Raw genomic sequence first — 22,819 nt, 5'->3', positions numbered from 1 at the left:
TTACCATATGATCCAGCAGTCCCACTCCTGGGCATATACCCAGAGAAAACCATAACTCAAAAAGACACATGCACCCCAATGTTCATTGCAGCACTATTTACAATAGCCAGGTCATGGAATTAACCTAAATGCCCGTTGACAGACAAATGGATAAAGGAGATGTGGTGCATATATACAATGGAATATTACTCAGCCATAAAAAGAAACAAAATTGGGTCATTTGTAGAGATGTGGATGAATCTAGAGACTGTCATACAGAGTGAAGTAAGTCAGAAAGAGAAAAACAAAACAAATATCGTATATTAACGCATATATGTGGAACTTAGAAAAAAGGTGCAGATGAACCGGTTTGCAGGGCAGAAGTAGAGACACAGATGTAGAGAACAAACGTATGGACACCAAGGGGGGAAAGTGGCAGCTGGGTGGTGGTGGTGGTGGGATGAACTGGGAGATTGGGATTGACATGTATACACTGATGTGTATAAAATGGATGACTAATAAGAACCTGCTGTATAAAAAAATAAATAAAATAAAATTCAAAAATTTAAAAAAAAAAATAAAAGGGGTTGCAAAACCAGTTTTTGGAGACCTCCTTTGCAGATCCTGCTGCTAGTCTTCTTTTTTTTTTTTTTTTTTAAATTTTATTTATTTATTTTTTTATGGCTGTGTTGGGTCTTTGTTTCTGTGCGAGGGCTTTCTCTAGTTGTGGCGAGCGGGGGCCACGCTTCATCGCGGTGCGCGAGCCTCTCATTATCGAGGCCTCTCTTGTTGCGGAGCATAGGCTCCAGACGCGCAGGCTCAGTAGCTGTGGCTCACGGGCCTAGTTGCTCTGCGGCATGTGGGATCTTCCTGGACCAGGGTTCGAACCCGTGTCCCCTGCACTGGCAGGCAGATTCTCTACCACTGAGCCACCAGGGAAGCCCCCTGCTGCTAGTCCTGCACCTGGCTTGGGAACGTGGCTGTACTTGGCCTCTGTTGTCTTGGGGGACAGAGCCAAAACTGAGTCTTAAATCGTTCCATTTTAACAACTTGTTATGTGTGGATTTAAAAAATTCAGTGCCTTTCTTGATCTTTAAATAAAAATTAAATCCAGACACCGGAGGTCAATGTTAAAGCAGACTTTTACAAAGTTAAAATGATCATAAATGAACAGAAATGTGCAAACACAAAGAATGCATCCAGGCCTTGAATTCTGTTTCTGGCATTTTTTTTTTTTATTCCAGCAGCAAGAGCTGAAAGAAACTGACCTGCCTTTAAAAAAAAATGTACGGTTTTAAGCGGTCATGTAGCGTGCCATATTTTTTGAAGTTTGTTAAAAATAGAAACCCTCTCAAGAGTTGGATGGCTTCATGGTTAGAGAAGGCAAATGTGTAACTGGAATAGAAGGTTGTAGTAATTCACATCTGCAGTTTGCACTGTAGTCATAGTGTATTTCTTAGGAAGGTAAGAATAGTGTGTTTCTGTCTTTCCCCTTCCATTTGATCGATTTCCATAACATACACCATCACGATGAACCACTGACTTAGGGATAAGGGAATAAAGAAGTTACAGAGCTTACCGAGAGCACCTCCTTGTTCTCCTTTTCCATTCTGCTTTAGAAGTTGTTTAGAAATCTAATTGAGGTGGACTTACATGTAATACAGATAGAGAGTGAAGATATGTGCTGAAGAGCAGGTGTCCTAACGGAGTGTTTTCCCCCGGAGCAGCGACCATATTAAGGAAAACAGAGCTCTGAAGATGTTGATGAGTTATGTATTCTTTTGTCTGGAAAGGTGTTTGCTTAGAAGACATGCTGCCCGGATATTTAAGCTTTCAGGTCAGCCTCTCTCTCCAGTTGCTGCCAGAGTGAATGAGCACAAGCTGTATTTGACGAGCTAGAATAAATATTAAAAACTCATTTTGAAGTAGATCGTTTCTTTGAAAGTGAAGGAAAGTTGTTTAGTAAATGGAACTTGTACTTCCTACAAAAGGTCTGGGGTTGTTTTTTGCTTCATGTTTTTAATTTGATTTAGTCAAATTTAGTTCAGCTAGAACTAACATAGAAGAATATGGAAATAAATTTTATATTTTAGACCAGGGGTCAGCAAACCCTGGCCTAAAGACCAAATACAGCCCAACACCTGTTTTTGTAAATAAAGTTTTGTTGGCACACAATCGGTCTCATTTGTTTGTGTTGTCTCTGGCTGTTTTGTGTTGCACCAGCAGAGTTGAGAAGTTGTGACAGGGACCATATGGCTTGCAAAGCCTAAAATATTTACTGCCTGGCCCTTTATAGAAAAAGTTTGCAGATCCCTGTTCTAGGCTAATGAAAGTACTCAGTATCAGTGTTTTTGTGTTTATCTGTGGCATAAAGGGCTGCTACTTCTCTGAATTATTATTAATTTAAAATATTTCAGTATCTTCTACCTTTTTTTTAAAAGTCTTTATTGAATTTGTTACAATATTGCTTCTGTTTTATGTTTTGGTTTTTTTTTGGCTGAGAGGCATGTGGGATCTTAGCTCCCCGACCAGGGATCGAGCCCACACCCCCTGCATTGGAAGGCGAAGTCTTAACCACTGGACCTCCAGGGAAGTCCCTCTTCTACATTCTTGATTATATATTTTGTAAAAATATTTTATAAAGAAAACTAAACTCATTGTGAAAATTGGTATGGCCTGATTGCCTAATGACCACATGCTGAAAATGACAAAACTCATTTCTGCTTTCCAAACCCCTTGGACAGTAAAATAATTTATTTCTAGATTTGCATTTTACCACTTATAAACACCCTGGGAAAACCTCATCTGGTACAAAGCGCACTGTCAGCACTCAGTTACACGATGATTTCTTGATTTATTGGAACAATTTAAATGACAGTGAAAAGAAGCGCTTTTCTCCCACTTTTTCTTCAGTTTTCCCTGATGGCTGGCTTCTTCCACTGCCTGACGTTCATATTCCTTCTAAATGCAGGGCAGAGAGTTAAGGTTACTCCATGGGTCACTTGACAAATGGCTGTGCCTCCTCAGGGTAGTCTGAAGGTTATTTCAATTTCTTGCAGGAAATGCTGTACAATAACTGAAGCTAATCTGATGAGCCCCCGGTATCAGAACCAGCCTGGGGACAAAATTCAATGCGTTCATTCATTAATACATACATTCATTCAACAAACCTTGAAAGCATGCTGAATTAGGTGCTGTGCCCCCAGTGACTTCATAGTCTGTTTCCGGTGATGGGCACAAAGCAGATAATTATAGTATACTGTGTTAAGTAAAGTGATAGAGTTATACACAGGGTATGATGGGAGAGAAGGGGCATCTAACCCAGCACGGGGAGAGGCGATCAAGAAAAGGTCCCTGGTGGAGGCTAAACCCAGATAAAGGAGTCCAGGATCTTCTGTAGAACATGCAGGTGGAGGTGTCTTGAAGGTGGATTTGAGTCTGAATCTCCAGCTTGAGGGATGGCCAGAGATAAAGGTTTAGGAGTGTTTAGCTTAGAGATGACAGTTAACACCATGAGAGTTGATGAGCTCACTTATCAAGAGCATTGGGTTCGGGATGGGAAGGGCCAACATTTCAAGATCAGAAAGAAAGGACCGTTAAGGCAACAAGTCAGAAAGATACTTAAGAGTACCAGGAGAACAGAAGATGTGACAGTGTTTACAGACTGAATGAAGGGGAGGAGACAACCAGAGAGATGGAAAATCCAGGAATTGTCAGGGATGACTGGTAATGCAGGAGGCAGGAAGGGAGAATTTATTTCAAATGTAAACTAATGTAACTACTTGTTTGTTAAATAATTGCCTAAAAGTTGGTTTCAAGGCTGTTTAAAGGAGGCCCAAACAAATTAGTTGATTTTCTACGTTTGTCAAAGCTAGCACTTTTTATTCAATCTAATATATGTTATTTGAGAACTTTTTTGGTATCAGGCAGTCTGTTAGGTTGGCAACTCAAGGGATAAACTATGAAGGATAAAAACGTGGTATAACATGAACCTGGCTCTCAAAGAACTTGCAGCAAGATAAGCCATGTACCTAAATATTCAGGATGCAGGGTGAAAAGTGACAAAGAAAGAAGGACTAAAGTGCATGGAGGCATAGAGATTACTTTTAGATTGGGGATCCAGAGAAGCAGTAATATTTGAGCCAAGTCTTGGAAGATGGGCAGAGGTGGAAGTGTGTGTAAGTCAAGCATAGGGGAGAGTGAGAGCAGAAACACAGTGCATGAAACTCCAGGGCACCTTGCAGTGTTGCACTGGACTGTGTCTGCTCCATCTCTAGACTGAACTTCTGATGCTGCGGACTGTAGTTAACCTTTACAGAGCCTCACATGGTGTTTTATATGCAGTACTCACTTGGGGTTTGCTATGTGAACTTAACTTGACGAACAGACATCATCGTTGTTAAATCGCTTATTCCACAGCCTTACCTGTGCTTTACCTCAGTCGTAAAGCAAAAAGTAATTTAAAGACTAGAATTCTTTTCTTTAATATTTATTTTATTTTTATTGATTTATTTATTGGGTTGCGTCGGGTCTTAGTTGCGGCATCTTTTTGTTGTCACGCGTGGGCTCCAGAGCACGCGGGCTCAGTAGTTGCGGTGCATTGCCCTGTGGCATGTGGGATCTTAGCTCCCCGACCAGGGATTGAACCTGCGTCCCCTGCATTGGAAGGCGGATTCTTAACCACTGGACCACCAGGGAAGTCCCAAGCCTAGAATTCTTATGTTATCAGTAAAACAGGTATTAAAGGTAGATTGCCTTCTTGATTTGATTTTTGAGGATGACAAATCAGAACTTATAAATGAATCAAAGACATGTAGTTTATAACATTCCTTTATATGACGTGAAAACACTTTAAGATAGAAGTGACAAATGTGGAGATTCTTAAAGACTGATCAACACAATTTCTTTGGGATCTACTTTAAATGACAACACTGAAGCCAAGTTTTAGACAGTTATTTTGTTGGCATATAAGTAGTTGTATTTGTCTTATACTTTGAAATGAACTGTATCCTTCTTTTAGGATTAAAAAATAATTTGCTTGTGTACAGTTTATTTATTTATTAAAATTTTATTTATTTTTTATTGAGGTATAGTTGATTTATACTATCATGTTAGTTTAGGTGATGTACAGTTACTTTAGGTTAAACAAATATGATTTTTAAAAAAGCCAATATCTTGAAGCTGCATCTGTGTATTTGCTTTGATAAACTTAGGGAATCAGAATTGGAATACACATTTCATTGGTGGAATTTCTTAGCTATCTTGAAGTGGTTCTGTTTAATGTGTTACCTATGATTAGGAATGGAGAAATAGAAATATGAGGAGTTGGAAAAAAAAGATATTCTAGGCCACACGTTTTCTTGTTGATCCTGGAAAAGGAAATAATTAACAATATGTGTTAAAGTAGGGTAGAGTGTACTGATTTAAGGGTTACAGTAGAAAATACTTCAAGGAATTAGGAAGATAAAGGGTGTTGGTCCATGATGATTTTGCATCCTTGACTATTTTATATATTCTTCATTGGTTTGCTTTGATAGGGATAGACAAACCAAATTTGAAGTCATTTCCTGTTAGTTTGACATGCGTTATCCTTGCTTGATAAACTCCTAAATTATCTAATTTAATCTTGTTTTCATTTTACAAATGAGGGAAGTCAGGTTAAGCGGTTTGTTTCAATGACCATCAGTGAATTAAAGAGACAGGTCACCTTTTTATGTTCGTGGATTGTTAAGAAAAACTCATGAAATTCACAGACTTCATGTTGCAGATAACTAAAAATAAACTTCTACAAAGTTAAAATAAATTGTTTTGTTCATTAAATAATTATAAATGTAATTAAAAATGTTTTCTATATGTTTTTGTGAGGTAAGTAAGCAAGCAAAGTAATTAAATAAGAACTCATCTTTTTTTTCTTCTTCCCAATAGGACCAGACATACTATCAGTCATTTCAGGTTTCAGAATATGGTAAGAGTTCTTCAACTTATTTTGAAGGAAAACACATTTATTGCTTTCCACAGAGATAAGAGAAATTTCTAAGAGATGTATTATTTAAAGTAAAATCCCAATGGATTTTTACCAGGTAAAATCCTAGTATTTCCTATAGGTCTGAACATTTTTTCTTTATAAAGAGTAAAGTAGGAACAAGATTGGCTGTAGTGCCATTATCCTGCTCTTCGTGTGTATAGTTATTCTGTTTTTCTACTTTGTTGTGATCATAACATATTTAAAATTTTGTACGGTGTTTTTTTAAAAGCATAACCACAGTCGTTTCCCATATCTTTCACTTGGTCAGCACTGGGGAAGACAGGGTTTAACTTGAGTAAATCCTCTTCCTGCAGGTGCCACATTTGTAATATCGCATTTGGAAACACGTAGATGTAAGCAATGTGCGACTCAAGTGTTGTGTTGGTGGATGGAGAGGAAGGAAATCAGAGAGTGAAGGTGTAGGACCCCACTATTAGTTGTGCTCTGAACAGCTGTGTTGAGGTTGTACACAAGCTTTTTTGTCTGATTTGTGTTACTTTTTGAGATTGTGTCTCATTCAGGCAATAGAAATTCTGGAAAGTCGTTTGCTTGCACCTTTGTGGCTCCAGTCCATGCATCTCATACCGCATTGTCACAGCTCAGCCTCATGATCAACTAGAACAGGGGGCAGCAAAGCTTTTTCCTGTTAATCGCCAGATAGTAAAACTTTATGCTCTGTGGGCCATACGGCTCTGTCTTAACTACTCAGCTTTGCTGTTGTAGCACGAAGCAACCATAGACAATATGTAAGTGAAAGTGGTTGTGATCTAATGCAGTTTTATTTATGGACGTGGAAATTTGGATTTCATGTAATTTTCCCATGTCGTGAAATAGTCTTCTTTTGATTGTTTCCAACCAATTGGAAATGCAAAACTCATTCTTAGCCCATGCTGGTCATTGTTTACTGACCCCTGATCTGGAACTGTGTTGTCCGGTTCAGGGGTCACTCACCACGTTGGCTGCTGAGCACTTGAAATGTGGCTGGTCTAAATGGAGATGTGCTCTAAGCACGTAGAATGCCAAATTATGAAGACGGTATAAAAAAAAGAAAGAAAGATAGCTCATTAATAATAATTTATATTGATTACATGTTGAAATGGTAATATTTTGGATATATGGCTTTAGGTAAAATATTACAAAAATTAATTTCACCTGCTTCTTTTTCCTTTTTAAATGTGGCTACTAGAAATTTAAAACTACACCATGTGGCTCACATTTTGTTTCTTTTGGACAGCCCCGATCTAGAGGAATAAATCAGAGGTGGCTGAGGCTTTTATAGGCTGTTTTTATTTCACATAGAGGCGGTGCTGGGTGGCTGTATGTTGTTGAAGGGGGTATGTAGCGGAGGGGCAATTGATTGCCACCTTGTGATGTTTGAGAAGGGGACATTTTAATTTCCTTGGTCTAAGGAAATTCCACCTCTGACTGACCAGGACCTTGGAGGAGGGTCAGAGTCCTGGAGTGGTCTCGGGCCTCAGATCATCTTGGGTCTTTAGCCTGGAGCTGGAGGTCTGTCCTGTTCTGCTGACTTATTGGTCGCCTTGATTCTTCTCTTGCGTTAACTGAATGGTGAGATGCCTTGTTATGAGATGGATCTATTTCATTGGTCAGTGAAGTTAGAGAAGAGGAATATTTCTATAGATTGGAAGGAAACGAAATGTTTTTTACTCCAGTGAGGTGCTTTATATTAAATAATATAACTATTTATAAAATATTTCATAGCCTAATTATATAAAGCCAACCGAAGTAGGGGTTTCTAATTTGGGGATTACCTTCAGGAACCAGTACCTGTTGCACAAGAAAAGCATCATTACTTTGTAGCCATATCTTAGTTAATAACTAGAAATCCTAGGACACAACTTCGTAGTAATCCATTGCGTTAGACTGTCACCACATTTACCTTTGATGGTGTCAAAGGATGTGGATTCTCTGTGACTGCATGTGTGTCACCCTGCAGAAAAAAGAGAGTCTTAGGGTCTCAGGATGTGCTTTTAGTAACCAATGGAAAAAAGTCCTAGGGAAGGGGCTGCTCAGAAGTCGCTATTTACCAAGTGATATGGAAGTGTTTTAACAAGCAGTAAGTGCACACTGGTGGGTGACAGGTGAGTGAAAACCCTGGCCTTCTAGCACTCAGATGGCTTTGCATCTAGGGTTCTGGATACAATTTAGATTCTACCGGTGGGAGGCTTCACAGACCCGAGTGTCCATAGCAACTCCCACACCCCCATTGCTGTCTAGTTACCAGCCTTGTAGGGTTTCTGATTTTGAGTGGAATGAAGTACTTTTATCTATGTGTTAATGCGTATTTGGAGCCTAGTGAATCTAAGTTCAAATGGTACCATTTATCAACTCCTTTAGAGCAGTTCTGCTCTCTAGTTTGTTAAGTTGTAAAATGAGAGGTAAATGGATTGTTTAAAATATCCTTGCTTTTCTTTTCCAGTATTACCAAAATTTGAAGTCACTTTGCAGACACCATTATACTGTTCTTTAAATTCTGTGAGTTTAAATGGTACCGTCACAGCAAAGTAAGTATCATATTGCTTTCTATGACTATAAACTGTTATGAAATTGTATGACAAAGAGCTCATTATATACTCCAGAACATTAGCACAATATGTTGCTTATTAAAATACCCCAATGGGCAGGAAACAAATATTTATAATAAATAATTAAGCACGGAACATGTCTGCACAGGTCTTTGCACCCATGTCTCTGCTTCCAAGCTGATCCAGTCCTAAAATATTCCCCATAGGCTAGTGTCTTTCTAAGACTGGTCAAGGGATTTATTTACCTGATAGATTGTGCCAGATTGAAAAAAAGCTTTATCTTTATTTACTCCTCATTTAGCTGTCAATAATGGAGGCTGAGACTTGGGGGAGGGGTTTGGTTGCCTTATTGCAATTAACAGATGAGTCAGTGATCCACATTCATCATCCGTTTCAGCATTTGGACACAGGGACTTCCAGCCCCGCCCCGTGTAACTGCTGTCTAGTGGCTTTCATGATTTTGATCCAATGGCTCGAACATCACAGCATTTTGTTTCGCTGAGGCAAAAAGCGTCTTCAGAGTTCCAGACCACTGGCTCTCAAACGTATAGGCTGGGATTGCCCTCAAGTAATTCCAGGACCGATTTCTTGTACCATTTTAAATTTTTAAAAAATTTTGTGTCCCTCCCCATCCACCGGGGTTTGCGTGGACTTGGATGGGGTGACACCTGTGACGCACGTCCCTCGTCGGCCGGGACCTGTCAGTGGGTTGGAGTTGGCCTGGGTGACTAGGCCTCCTCAGGAGAGCAGTCTGCGGGCTGGGTACCGACCTAATCCTCTAAGGGGGCCAGGACCTGATAGAGCATCGCGGTGCCCTTTCCCTGCTCAGCTGTCCCTCCTTGGTGTCACTTGCACCTCTTCCAGACCAGAGAAGGTCTTGCTCTGGGTCCCAGAAAACCTCAGCACACTCCCGGTGACCTCCGCAGCCCTTATGGAGAGATGCCTGCCTTTCCTTCCCCAGGATGGGTGTGCCTTGTAGCATTTATTTTATTTATTTATTTATTTTTTAAAATTTAATTTATTTATTTATTGGCTGCGTTGGGTCTTCGTTGCTGCACGTGGGCTTTCTCTAGTTGTGGCGAGCGGGGGCTACTCTTTGTTGCGGTGTGCAGGCTTCCCATTGTGGTGGCTTCTCTTGTTGTGGAGCACAGGCTCTAGGCATGCGGGCTGCAGTAGTTGTGGCACGTGGGCTCAGTAGTTGTGGCTCACGGGCTCCAGAGCGCAGGCTCAGTAGTTGTGGTGCACGGGCTTAGTTGCTCCGCGGCATGTGGCATCTTCCCGGACCAGGGCTCGAACCCGTGTCCCCTGCATTGGCAGGCGGATTCTTAACCACTGTGCCACCAGGGAAGTCCCAGCATTTGTTTTTGATGTGTCCATATCTGTGCTTTGGTTTGTGAAATTTATTTAGCTTCAGAATTTATTTGTAATAGCTGGTAAAAACTGGACCCCATCTCACCACTCATCACAATATTCCTCTCCTGGTGAGGGTTTGTGGCAGTGGCAGTCGATGGGCAGTGAGTCCCCGCACCAAAACGTCTGAGGACTCCTGCTTTAGATTCTTTTGGCAAACAAATCATGTGACACCCACGTGACATAAAGGCAAAAATGTGTCTACGATTTGTATACCAAGTTAGTTCAACTAAGAGGTAGCTTACACTGTGAATTTGGGTTCTGTGGCTGAATTTATGGTTTGGAAAACACATAAATGCCTGCTTTGTCATAATTATTATCCTGCCCTTGATCTTAGCTGAAGGTCAAGCATTCTGTCTGCCTTTTATTTCGAGTTCTTTGACTAACGCTTATAAAACTTAGTGACTTCAAATCCGCATAAACCATCAATGTCCACATGGATTAGGTTGAAAGTGGATACCTTCTTTTTTTCTGTTTTTAGTTTTCAGGGGTGTGCCAGGGATTTAACACAACCAGTTAAAACAGTGGTTCTTAAACTCTGGTAACTGTCTAGGAAATTTATTGTACATTTTCAGGGGGTGTGTATCCCCTGAAGCAACAGCATTGACTGCCTCTTCCCACCAGCCCAGTAAGAACCCTGCAGTTTCATCCTGATTCTCATTTGTGGAGCCCCTTTGAGACGCTAATGGCTGAGAATGACACGGCGATTGTGACGGTCCCCAGGCAGTTCTTCAGCGCTCAACACGTTGTGTTCTTATCATTTTCTTTAGTATGTGTATCAGTCGAGGTATAACCAGAGAAGTAGAAGCAGCAGGAGGCATATATTAAGAGATTTACTGCAAGGCGTTGGCTTATTTGACTGGGTGGACTAACTAGGCAAATCCAAAATCTGTAGGGTAGGTTGTCAGGAAGGGCAGCTAGAGCTCTCAGGTACGGGCTGGTGTTTCTGTTCACAGGCAGAATTTCTTCCTCTGTAGGGACTTCTCGGCTCTGCATTAAGGCTTTTCAACTGCTTAGGTCAGGCTGATCAGATGATCTAGGATAATCTCCTCTACTTAAAATCAACCGACTACAGACTTTAATCACACCTATGAAGTACCTTCACCTTGACACCTACAGTGTTTGATTAAGTGACTGGGGACGTTAGCCTAGACACATCAGAAAGCCCATCTTAGCGTTTGGTTTGTCTGTTGTAGGTAGTGAGACAGTTGTTGCCAGTTAAAGTTCTCAGACCTGCCTAGTTCTCATACTACAGGCATACCTTGGAGATTGTGGGTTCGGTCCCAGACCACCGCAATAAAGAAAATATTGCAATAAAGAGAGTCACGTGAAATTTTTTCGGTTTCCCAGTGTGCATAGAAGTTATGTTTATACTAGATTGTAGTCTATTAAGTGTGCAATAGTGAAGCCGAATCTGGCCCCTGTGCCCCGACACCGAATTAATTCTCGGAGACAGAGTTATGGGTGAAGTAAAAAAGAATAGCTTTATTGCTTTGCCAGGCAAAGGGGGTCACAGTGGGCTAATGCCCTCAGACTGTGTGTCCGAACCCAGGGGCGTTTGTGAGGAGTTTCATAGTCAAGGGGTAGGGTTGCGGATAAGGATCAGGGGGCATGCAGGGCTTGCATTCCTTCAATGCAGGGTCACCTGGCATCAGGTGATGATGGGCGAACTGTGACCTTCTCTGGAATGACGCGTGCTTCATCAAGAACTTAACATCTTCCATTTGCTGGGGGTTTCAGTTCTGCAGAAGAGCTCAAAGATACTGTTATTTGTATCCTGAAGGAATGCATTGATCCAGACGAGGGGCTGTTTTCTGTGTTCAACTAAGGGATTCAATGGAAGCAGGAGTTTACTGTCAGATTTATAGAGCACAAAGCAAAATTAACTTCCATGTTTGGTTGAGCATTTCACAATAGAGATGGAAGGGACCCAGGAAACGTATTTAAAAAAGGCTTTCTGACAGTAAAATGGTTTACCAAAGATTGCCTCTCCTTTACACGAAGAGACTATCCCATCATGAGAGGGGATACAATTAATACATAGAATGCAAGTCCGCAGAGAGAGATTTGATTCAGGAATATAATTTCGGTGCTATGGATAAGCAGATTACTTTTATTTTAAATTTTCTTTCAAAAAGCGATTTTTCTTAAAAAATTAATTAATTAATTAATTTATTTTTGGCTGTGTTGGATCTTCGTTTCTGTGCGAGGGCTTTCTCTAGTTGTGGCAAGTGGGGGCCACTCTTCATCGCAGTGCGCGGGCCTCTCACTATCGCGGCCTCTCTTGTTGCGGAGCACGGGCTCCAGACGCGCAGGCTCAGTAATTGTGGCTCACGGGCCCAGTTGCTCCGCGGCATGTGGGATCTTCCCAGACCAGGGCTCGAACCTGTGTCCCCTGCATTGGCAGGCAGATTCTCAACCACCACGCCACCAGGGAAGCCCCAAAAAGCGAATTTTTAATAACCATGAGCACATTTGGTGCCCTGGCATGTTTGGTCTCATAAACCCTGATGGTTAATATTGGAACATGCAGTAATGGGCCACGGCGAATGCAATTTCAACTAGCATTTAAAAATATTCAAAAGCTACAAAGTCTCCTGGGTATGCAGTTAATGGGCCAGTCTGGATTAAAAGGTTTTCATAATCTTTTAAAAATCTTTTGACAGGAAACTGTCACTTCCAATTATGATCAGATTTTCTCTGGAGTCTCCAGAGGCTGGGTAAAGTGTGTATTATGAACTGTTTTTGAGGTATTGTAGTTAAAAGTCTTCTCATTTTGGAGACTTAATATCAAGGATCACCATTTATTAAGCACATTCCTAACTATGTTTTAGTTTTAGAAACTTGTAGTAAGAGTATGTTTTTAATATAATTCTTTTAAGTTAGGCCTCGTGTATTATTTTTCAGGTATACATATGGGAAGCCAGTGAAAGGAGACCTAACACTTACATTTTTACCTTTATCCTTTTGGGGTGTGAAGAAAAATATTACAAAAACATTTAAGGTAACTTTTGCAGATATCTTATAACTTGTAATGGGGAAAAACTGTAAGTGTACTTTCTCTAGAAATAAGATTTTATACTGAATTAACCAAAATTTGAGCATAAGAAAATCAAGAGCTTTCTATCATTGAACAAATGAGAATTTACCCTTTAAAAAAAAATGATTAAAGTGGAAAGAGAACCATTGTATTGTTGTGACTTAGTTTGGGTTTTATTTCTAAAATTTGAAGTGCTAAAGTGAAGAATGAAATTGAAAATTTTTTAACAAAACAGATAAATGGATCTGCAAACTTCTCTTTTCACGATGAAGAGATGAAAAAGGTAATGGATTTTTCAGATGGCCTTTCTGAACACGTGAATCTGTCTTCTCCTGGGCCGGTAGAAATTTTAGCCACAGTGACAGAATCACTTACAGGTTTGTAGACTTTGAAGTGAAGGTAAAGCTATTTATGTTGTGCTGCTCTGTCATCTCTTATTATAATTGGTACGTTCATTTGAGGGCACCGTTGCCTAAGGATGCTAGTTAATGCTGAGATTGTCATGACTATTAGTCTAACTTGTAGAATGTTTTCGTAATGAAGGGGAAACTTGTGTTCTTTGAAAGGATGTACTTGAACCACCTGTGATAGGTATTTATAATTTTTTCCATCTCTATTTTTTTTTTCAACCTGAAAACTACATGGAAGGGCTACCTTTTCAGCTGACTAACCATCCTCCTTTTATTTTTTTAAATAACATCTTCTGAAATCTCACCTGCTCCTAGACAGTTTTCTCTTTTAATAATAAAATAAAGGTTCATTACTTGGATCTTTCGGTTGCTATTTTTTAATGGCTTTCACCAATCCCTGAAAGTGCAAAAAGACTGTTCTGTCAGTGGCCTGATCTCTGGTGCACATGTCATTGATTGGGGGACACTAATGGTGCTCAGAAGGGATCCACAGAGGACATGTATGGTCCTCTTTGTGGCCAAGCCAAAGAGGCTTCTGTGTCCTGATATCCTAACCCCTTTGGGAAGTAGCTCAGATGGAGAGATTTGGTGGATAGAAGCTGTTGGTAATATATTACTTTTACTTTCTAAATGGTGCAATTTCCAAAACAGGTATCTCAAGAAATGCAAGCTCCAATGTATTTTTCAAGCAACACGATTACATCATTGAAATTTTTGATTATGCTACTGTCTTAAAGCCATCTCTCAACTTCACAGCCACTGTAAGTTGGCATATTTATTAATGGTGTAAAGCAGTAAGTTCAGTTTAGTGAAACAGAATGGGAAATAGTACTTTCAATGCTTTTCAAAAAATTTAAGCCCGAAGTAGGTAGATTACTTTTCCTCTGTAGATATATGAGGCACACAGAATTGTTTCCAAATGACCTTTATCTAATTTATTTAAAAAAGTAGTTTCCAAAAAATTTTTCCTCACAATATATTTAATAAGTAATTCAAGTTAGATTTGAATTGCGACATTGAAGTTTTTATAAATTAATTGAAGGAATTAGATGGTAGTCAAAAAATTTCAGTTTCAGTTTTATTTTTATAATGACTGATTTTAGTCCTAGCAAAGATGTAGCATTAAAAAGTATCAACTAAAAAAAAAAAAAAGTATCAACTAATCTACTCAATTTTTTGAGAGAATACTGAATTAACATTTAGTGACTGAGTGAATAAATGGGGCTTACAGACCTAAGAAGGACCCAGTCTCTGCCCTGGAGTCACAGTGTTTGTGATGGTGACAAGAAAATATACACATAACTGTAATTCAAGGCAGGATAAATCAGTGTCATGAACACATTTCTGTAGGGATTTAAAACATGTGTTGGCAAACTGTTTCTGCAGAGGGCTAGATAGTATATATTTTTAGCTTTGAGGGCCATATGGTCTCAGTCACAACTGTGTGACTCTGACATTGTAGCATGAAAGTGGCCACAGCCCCTTGGTAACCAAGCGAGAGTGGTCACGTTCCAATAACAGCTTACTTCCAAAGAGACTGGATTTGGCCTCCCTTCCTGCCATAGTCTTCTGGCCCCTGCTTTAAAGAAAGGAGGGTCACTTCTTGTTGAATAGATCAAGAGAAGTTTTAGAGTTTCTATGTTGGTGACTATGTGGAGATTTGGGGGCGGGGCTGCGCTCAGAGAGGGCCCTGTGCTGGTACCTTGCCCTAAGCATCTCTTCCATCTTGCTCAATATCTTTTTACAATAAACCAGTGATCTAGTGAGAAAAAAAAGTTTTAGATAGCTTCTGATTTTAATAAGCTTATAATTTAGACAGTTTGAAAAGGTAGTTAAGAAAACCCCCAGGAATCTGCAAATGGTAACTTCCAAATGAATAGAGGGAAACAAAGAGAGTTCAGGGAGGAGGAGCTGCCTGTAGGATAGGGATGGGGGGTCATTCAGGGATGCTTTATGGAGAAGCGGAAGACTTAGGCTATTTGTTACAAGATCAGCAGCATTTTCAGCGTTTGGACGTGTGGGTGGGGAACAAGATGAGCTGAGACGTCTACACAAGGCGAGAGCTTTGGTTGGCAAGCCAGGGTGCCTTCAGGTGACAGCGACTGGACCGGGGCAGTGACGGCAGAGAGCTTGTGTCCAGGAGCGGTCAGAGAGAAAGCAGGAGGCGAAGCTTGGGGGTTGCAGAGGGTCCTCCGTGTCTCACATGCTCTAAGCAGCGATCTTGGTGCCTTATGAACGTGGGAGGGGTGTGGCGAAAGCAGCGTTCCAGGGGGACTGGGGGGGGTCTGGGTGCAGGAGGAGGGTAGCAGCCCGGGCACGAGGCCAGCAGGAGGCTTGCACTGCTGACTGTGGGTGGAGAGCATGTAAGAGATGTAAGACTTGGTGTGCATTGGATTTGGAAGGTGGGGAGAGGGAAGGGAAATTCAGAGATGTTAAGTCTGACGGAATTGTGGTATTAGCAAAAATAGGAAAGGCGAGATGGTTTCTCACTTTTAGATGTACTGAATTTGAGATGACAGGGATGTACAAGTAGAAGTTTCCTGCAGGGGGTTGGAGGTATTGAGTATGAGCTCCAGAACCAGGTCAGGATGGCAGCAGGAGTGCCGAGACCTTTGAGGGTAAATGATAATGAGACTTTGACAAATTCCCACATTTAGGGAGAGGGAAGGGGGATAAAAAAGGACACTGAGAGGATGTAGGAAGAGGGGTATGCAGTGAAAGAGGTTATTGTGGAGCCGTGGAAGGTAAGAGGAGCCATAACAGCCAGACGGGAGGGGAGGCCGCCTAGAGAGAGAGAGACCACTGAACCTGGAAGTTAGGGGGCTGTCGATGAGTTTTGAGAGTTCAGTTTCATGGGAACAGCACAGATGGAAACTGGATTCAACTAAACTTGAATCCTTTGCTTCTCTTGTTTACCTGGTTTCAAAATGTTTTCTTTTGACAATTAGGTGAAGGTAACCCGTTCTGATGGCAATCAACTGACTCCTGAAGAAAGAAGAAATAATGTAGTCATAATGGTGACGCAGAGAAACTATACCGAGTACTGGAGTAGATGGGATGGTGGAAATCAGGAAATAGGGGCTGTCCAGATCGTAAATCATACTGTCCCCCCAAATGGAATCTTCAAGATTGAATTCCCAATCCTGGACGATTCCAGCGAGCTACAGTTGAAGGTGCCATCTGTTTCCACCATCATTATGTTACCACAGCAACCTTAAAATTGTCATCTTGTGGTAGGCACTCAACCTGTTGGGAGGTCACTTTGGTACACAGGAAGTGGACATATTTTTATTTTAAAAGAATGGGGAAAAGGGTTAAAAAGTGATTTAATGACAGTAGCTGAGAATTAGACTGAATGCTTCCTTGTAAATTCATTTTGAAGAGCAAAGGAAAATAGTGATCCGAAGATATGATGGAGAAGCCCCCAAACTCCCAGTCTAGGTGATTTTCCATCATTTGAAATGGTGTTTTGGCAGGAGCTGAGATCAAAGGGGAATATATTTTTTACCTTTACACTCCTTTGCTGTACTGAGACCCCCAGCCGTTCCCGCTCCCTTTCTCGTGGTCACTCAGCCCTGTCACAGTGTGGCCTCTGAGTTTTTCTCTCACCAGTGGTAGACTGAGTGAGCTGATATGATTTCTTGCTTATAGTTGAGTTCTGTATTGTGGGGAGAGGAAAGGATTCCTTTTCCATTTCCTTCTTTCTTCTCACAGTGTTTCCTGATAATACACCTTTGTTTTGAAAATAAGCTAGGACTGTACTTTTTTCCTCTTAGATTATGATGATGAAGACCATTTTACATGTTTACAGCTATCACTTTCTTTATAGTATAAGCTGTAAAATGATGAAGATACAATGTCTGGGGAATGTATTGTTTCCTGCATGAAGAAAAGTGAAAGTGATTGTCCAGCAGGTAACATCCTTTATCAAGGTGTTTCTAAAGATGAAACTTTATGGTTGCCTTTTCTTTTGTTGTAGGCCTCTTTTCTTGATACTGTGAGTAGCATGGCAGTTCATGATATGTTTAAGTCTCCTAGTAAAACGTACATCCAGCTAAAAACAAGAGATGAAAATATAAAGGTAATGCTTACAATCACTTGTTAATTATAATTGGACTGTCTTGCCACTTATATGTATATATTAATTAAAATATTTTTTTTCTAGGTGGGATCACCTTTTGAGTTGGTGCTTAGTGGCAACAAGCAGTTGAAGGAGTTTAGCTATATGGTAATCTCTTACAGAATCTAAATTTATGATCTATTGTAGAATCGTCTGAAACAATGTCTACCTTAATTTTAAACTGAACTTACTGATTTTTAAAATTCAGCCTCGCACTTAAAAGAAACTATTATATTTTAATGTATTGTATGTTATACATGCACAGTATGTAATATTTATATACGTTCTTACAGAGTTTTCTTTTTTTTCTTTTATAAATTTATTTATTTTTACTTTTGGCTGCGTTGGGTCTTCGTTGCTGCGTGCAGGCTTTCTCTAGTTGCGGTGAGCGGGGGCTACTCTTCGTTGCGGGTGCGTGGGCTTCTCATTGCGGTGGCTTCTCTTGTTGCGGAGCACGGGCTCTAGGTGCGCGGGCTTCAGTAGCTGTGGCATGTGGGCTCAGTAGTTGTGGCACCTGGGGTTAGTTGCTCTGTGGCATGTGGGATCTTCCTGGACCAGGGCTTGAACCCGTGTCCCCTGGATTGGCAGGCGGATTCTTAACCACTGCGCCACCAGGGAAGTCCCTCTTACAGAGTTTTCTTTTTTTAAAAAATTTATTTACTTTATTTATCTATTTTTTTTTGGCTGTGTTGGGTCTTCGTTGCTGCGCGCGGGTTTTTCTCTAGTTGCGTCAAGCGGAGGCTGCTCTTCGTTGCAGTGCACGGGCTTCTCATTGCGGTGGCTTCTCTTGTTGCAGAGCACAGGCTCTAGGCACGTGGGCTTCAGTAGTTGTGGCACACAGGCTCAGTAGTTGTGGCTCACAGGCTCTAGAGCGCAGGCTCAGTAGTTGTGGTGCACGGGCTTAGTAGCTCTGCAGCATGTGAGATCTTCCCGGATCAGGGCTTGAACCCGTGTCCCCTGGATTGGCAGGCGAACTCTTAACCACTGTGCCACCAGGGAAGTCCCCCCTCTTACAGAGTTTTCTATGTCTAAGTTGTATATAAATTTACTTTGCAAAATTCTTACATTTTTTTCCTTTTCCACAATGGATTATTATAGGACATTGAATATAGTTCCCTGTGCTATATAGTAGGACATTGTTGTTTATCCACCCTATATATATATAGTTTGCATCTGCTAATCTTAATTCATCCCTCCTCTACCCTCCCCACTGACAACCACAAGTCTGTTCTCTGTGTCTGTGAGTCTGTTTCTGTTTTGTAGATATGTTCATTTGTGTCGTATGTTAGATTCCACATATAAGTGATATCCTATGGTATTTGAATTTCTCTTTCTGACTTACTTCACTTAGTATATTATCATACTAGGTCCATCCATGTTGCTACAAATCAGCCTCATACCTTTTTAAGCTGTCCTTTTTATATTGAAATCAGACTCTTTTTTTCTTTCTTCACCCGTATTTGCATTTCCAGTTTAAGATGAATAATGAAACCTTGCATTATGTTTAAAATTTAAAATTCTATGAGATAAGCCACATATGTTCATTATAGAAAATTATAAAACATAAGGAAAACAAAAACAAATAAAAATGCTCCCCATAAATTGTAGTTTTGCTAATCCAGCTCTCTCAGTGGAGCTCTGCATTCCTTCCACTCAGAAATATATTCTTGACCATCAAGCTGCTGTTGGCTCAATTGTGGTTGCTTTATCTTATCCTTTTCTAATTACCAGCGTGTACTCTCTGTGTTGGTCAGGGAGATTTATTTTTGTGTGTGTGTTCAAAAAGGATTTGAAGTTGCTTTAAGTCAAGAATTTGTATGTTTGCTTAAAATTGTGATAAACATAGCTGCCATTGAGATTCTCACTAGCTTTAGCATAAAATAAAACTCATGTATTCTTCTTTTCAGGTAGTGTCCAGGGGACAGTTAGTGGCCGTAGGCAAGCAAAATTCAACAACTTTTTCCTTAACACCAGAAAATTCTTGGGCTCCAAAAGCCTGTATTATTGTGTATTATATTGAAGATGATGGGGAAATTATAAATGATGTTCTGAAAGTTCCTGTTCAGCTTGTTTTTAAAAATAAGGTAAGATTTAAGGTAATGATGTTCTGAAAGTTCCTGTTCAGCTTGTTTTTAAAAATAAGGTAAGATTTAAGGTAATGATGTTTAAAAGAAAACTTCATATTAGTAAAGTCTGAGAAATGTAATATTTCTTTAGAAAAGTGTCATGAAACCAAATGGGTTAGAAATTTATATTCATTTCTAGAACTATGGATAAACCTCTTCATATTTAATTACTGTGTATCTATTTTCACCTGTGGAATTATTGGACGCTGTGCGTCTTCTTTGTAAGTCATGGTTCTTGGCTTTAAGACTTTAATTCAAATCCAGGCTCTTTCAGGATTTCCCAAATGGTGGAGTCAATATTGCTCTGACATGGAATTCCAATGGCAATATATGTGTGGTGTTGCTATTTGTGTGGGAGTGAAGTGAGGGGTGTAGGAGGGAGTGAGGCATCTGCAGTGATGTGTGGAAGGAGAGCTGGGCTTTGGTTTATCCATTTCATCAGTCTGGAAACTCACCCAGGACAAATTTACAATGAGCTTGGCTGCTTTGCATGTGGAGATCTCTGTGGAGTTTTGTCTCCACACACAGCAGTGATTTTTATAAACTAAGGTGTATAGCTTGTGGAGGAAACACTCCTGGGCCCCAACTCTGAGAAGTAACCAGATTGTAAGATTGACAGGTGGAATTAAATTATCTCATACGTATTAAAATGAGCCATTGTTCTCACTAAAGGCTGCTGCCGTCTCAGGACCTCTGAAGCAAAATAATCATTGTTATTATTATTTTTAATATTTATTTATTTATTTGGTTGCGCCGGGTCTTAGTTGCAGCACGTGGGCTCCTTAGTTGTGGCATGTGAACTCTTAGTTGCAGCATGTGGGATCTAGTTCCCTGACCAGGGATCGAACCCGGGCCCCCCTGCATTGGGAGCGCAGAGTCTTATCCACTGCACCACCAGGGAAGTCCCCGATAATCATTATTTTAAAGTAGTGATTTGCAGAGTGCAGTTCTTCTGGTAGCATTTTCCCCCTTGATTTGTTAAAATTTTAAGAAGTAACAGTTGTTATCCATGCCTTTTTTATAGAAAACTGTTAACTCTAACTTTGACTGTCAAAATATGATACAAACTTCCATTTTCTGTCTTATGAAAAGAATATTTTAAAAGGCAGTGCTGTATTCTGTCAGTTTCAGGGCACAATTTTTGACTTCTAGTGACTCCATTAATCCCCTGAGAAAGGTGAATTTTAAAGTAGGAGTAAGGCTTAAACATGGAGTCACACATCTCTGAAAGTGAGAGCAGGTTCTAAAAAAACGTTGCTGTGTAAAAGGCTTTGAGGAAGCAGACCGTATAAATAACTTCCAAGAAATTTCTTAGATATGAGAGGTAAGAAATTAGTTTCAGTTGGGTTTGCAAAGATAAGTCTTCAATTTTTATATGATTATGTTTACCACATTTACTCTGCAAGAAACTGCATATTTGGAAATAAACTATGTTTCAACACAAGAACATTAATGAATCTTTGTTGATGTTCAGTAATGACTGTGGAATAAATGAATGAGATGTGGAAGGGGCAAGAGATGTAGTTTTAGAAATCATCCACACAGAAGTGCAGGTTGGAGCCATGGGGTCATGACGTGCAGAGTAAAGAATGAGAAGTGCAAAGTTTGCATACGATACTCCTCCTTACCCCTTGTTTAAGGTATAAGTGGAGAAGAGTAAACTAGATACAATGGCTCAAGAGGCATGTGAAAGGAAGATGGCATGGGACAAGTTAAACAGGCAAGGAAGACTTTGTTCAAGACATTTGCAATAGGGGAGAGAGACTGAACTCAACTCCACTGAAACAAAAGGCAGGAGGGCTTTCAAGCACTGGTGTGAGTTAATGGAAAAGTACTGGAAGACCCTGGGGGAGGGGTTGGTCAGTGTGATTAGGCCATCTGTGTTTGGTAACTGGAGTTTATATAAGTTAGGCTTCTATTCATCCACAGAGACTGGGAGAACAGTCAGGGCTCTTTCTTGATGATTACACTTCAAAAGGATGGCTCCCAGGTCTTTGAGAGAGACATTGCTGCTGGTGAAACTGGCAGGAAGCCGGGAGAAGATTTACATCTCAAAGGGACAGAGAAAACATTAACAATTGCAATTTTTTTAAGAAAAGGGAAATTGGATGCTTAATGTCAGGAAGAAGCCTGTTTCTAAAGTTCAGGCAAGCTGAGGGGGACATTAAGGCCATCTTGATCAGGTGGTACAGTCACTGGGGCACGGGACTGTTGAAACAGAGCTGGGCAGGATGAACATTCCTAGGAGGAAGAGGCCTTAGAACATAGCCGTTGGGTTCAGCCGGGATGAGAGGATTGATGCTCTTTAAGAAGTCCATCATTGGATGAATGGATAAAGAAGATGTGGCACATATATACAATGGAATATTACTCAGCCATAAAAAGAAATGAAACTGAGTTATTTGTAGTGAGGTGGATGGACCTAGAGTCTGTCATATAGAGTGAAGTAAGTCAGAAAGAGAAAAACAACTACAGTATGCTAACACATATATATGGAATCTAAGGGAGAAAAAAAAAACGGTCATGAAGAACCTAGTGGCAAGACGGGAATAAAGACCCAGACCTACTAGAGAACGGACTTGAGGATATGGGGAGGGGGAAGGGTAAGCTGGGACAAAGTGAGAGAGTGGCATGGACATATATACACTACCAAACATAAAATAGATAGCTAGTGGGAAGCAACTGCATAGCACAGGGAGATCAGCTCTGTGCTTTGTGACCACCTAGAGGGGTGGGATAGGTTGGGAGGGAGGGAGACGCAAGAGGGAGGGGATATGGGAACATATGTATATGTATAACTGATTCACTTTGTTATAAAGCAGAAACTAACACACCATTGTAAAGCAATTATACTCCAATAAAGATGTTAAAAAAAAAAAAAAAAGAAGTACGGGTAGGACTGTGCTTTGCTGAGTGTAGTGACAGAGGAAGTTCAGGCAGCCGCGGAGGCACAGAGCATGGGGCCTGACTGTGTTGGTCTGATGGCCTCGTCCTGGGGAAAGACACCCCTGCCCAGCGCAGCCGGTTCTGGGAGTCCCCGGGGCTCTGACTTGCATGCACTCACTTCTGAGTCCAGGTGGCCAGTGTACAGGCACCGGCATTTTCTTTCCTCTTTCCTGTCCCCCCTCTTGGATACTGGCCCTCTTCACATACGCCACACAGT

The 22,819-nt window shown here is 40.7% G+C and overlaps 1 protein-coding gene across 2 annotated transcripts in view; it reads left to right on the top strand.

Moving 5' to 3' along the window:
* CD109 (CD109 molecule) overlaps nucleotides 1-22,819 on the top strand; it is a 130,374-nt gene that overhangs the window by 52,327 nt on the left and 55,228 nt on the right. For both annotated transcript variants that reach the window (XM_036871866.1, XM_036871867.1), the window contains 9 exons: nucleotides 5,905-5,944; nucleotides 8,445-8,529; nucleotides 12,868-12,964; nucleotides 13,236-13,377; nucleotides 14,062-14,171; nucleotides 16,359-16,583; nucleotides 17,390-17,491; nucleotides 17,576-17,638; nucleotides 19,438-19,614. In XM_036871866.1, the coding sequence (XP_036727761.1) occupies nucleotides 5,905-5,944; nucleotides 8,445-8,529; nucleotides 12,868-12,964; nucleotides 13,236-13,377; nucleotides 14,062-14,171; nucleotides 16,359-16,583; nucleotides 17,390-17,491; nucleotides 17,576-17,638; nucleotides 19,438-19,614 (1,041 nt within the window). The remainder of the gene's footprint in view (nucleotides 1-5,904; nucleotides 5,945-8,444; nucleotides 8,530-12,867; nucleotides 12,965-13,235; nucleotides 13,378-14,061; nucleotides 14,172-16,358; nucleotides 16,584-17,389; nucleotides 17,492-17,575; nucleotides 17,639-19,437; nucleotides 19,615-22,819) is intronic.

The sequence above is a fragment of the Balaenoptera musculus genome, chromosome 12, assembly GCF_009873245.2.
Source record: "Balaenoptera musculus isolate JJ_BM4_2016_0621 chromosome 12, mBalMus1.pri.v3, whole genome shotgun sequence".
Lineage (NCBI taxonomy): Eukaryota > Metazoa > Chordata > Mammalia > Artiodactyla > Balaenopteridae > Balaenoptera > Balaenoptera musculus.
This window is presented reverse-complemented; position numbering and strand designations above follow the sequence as displayed.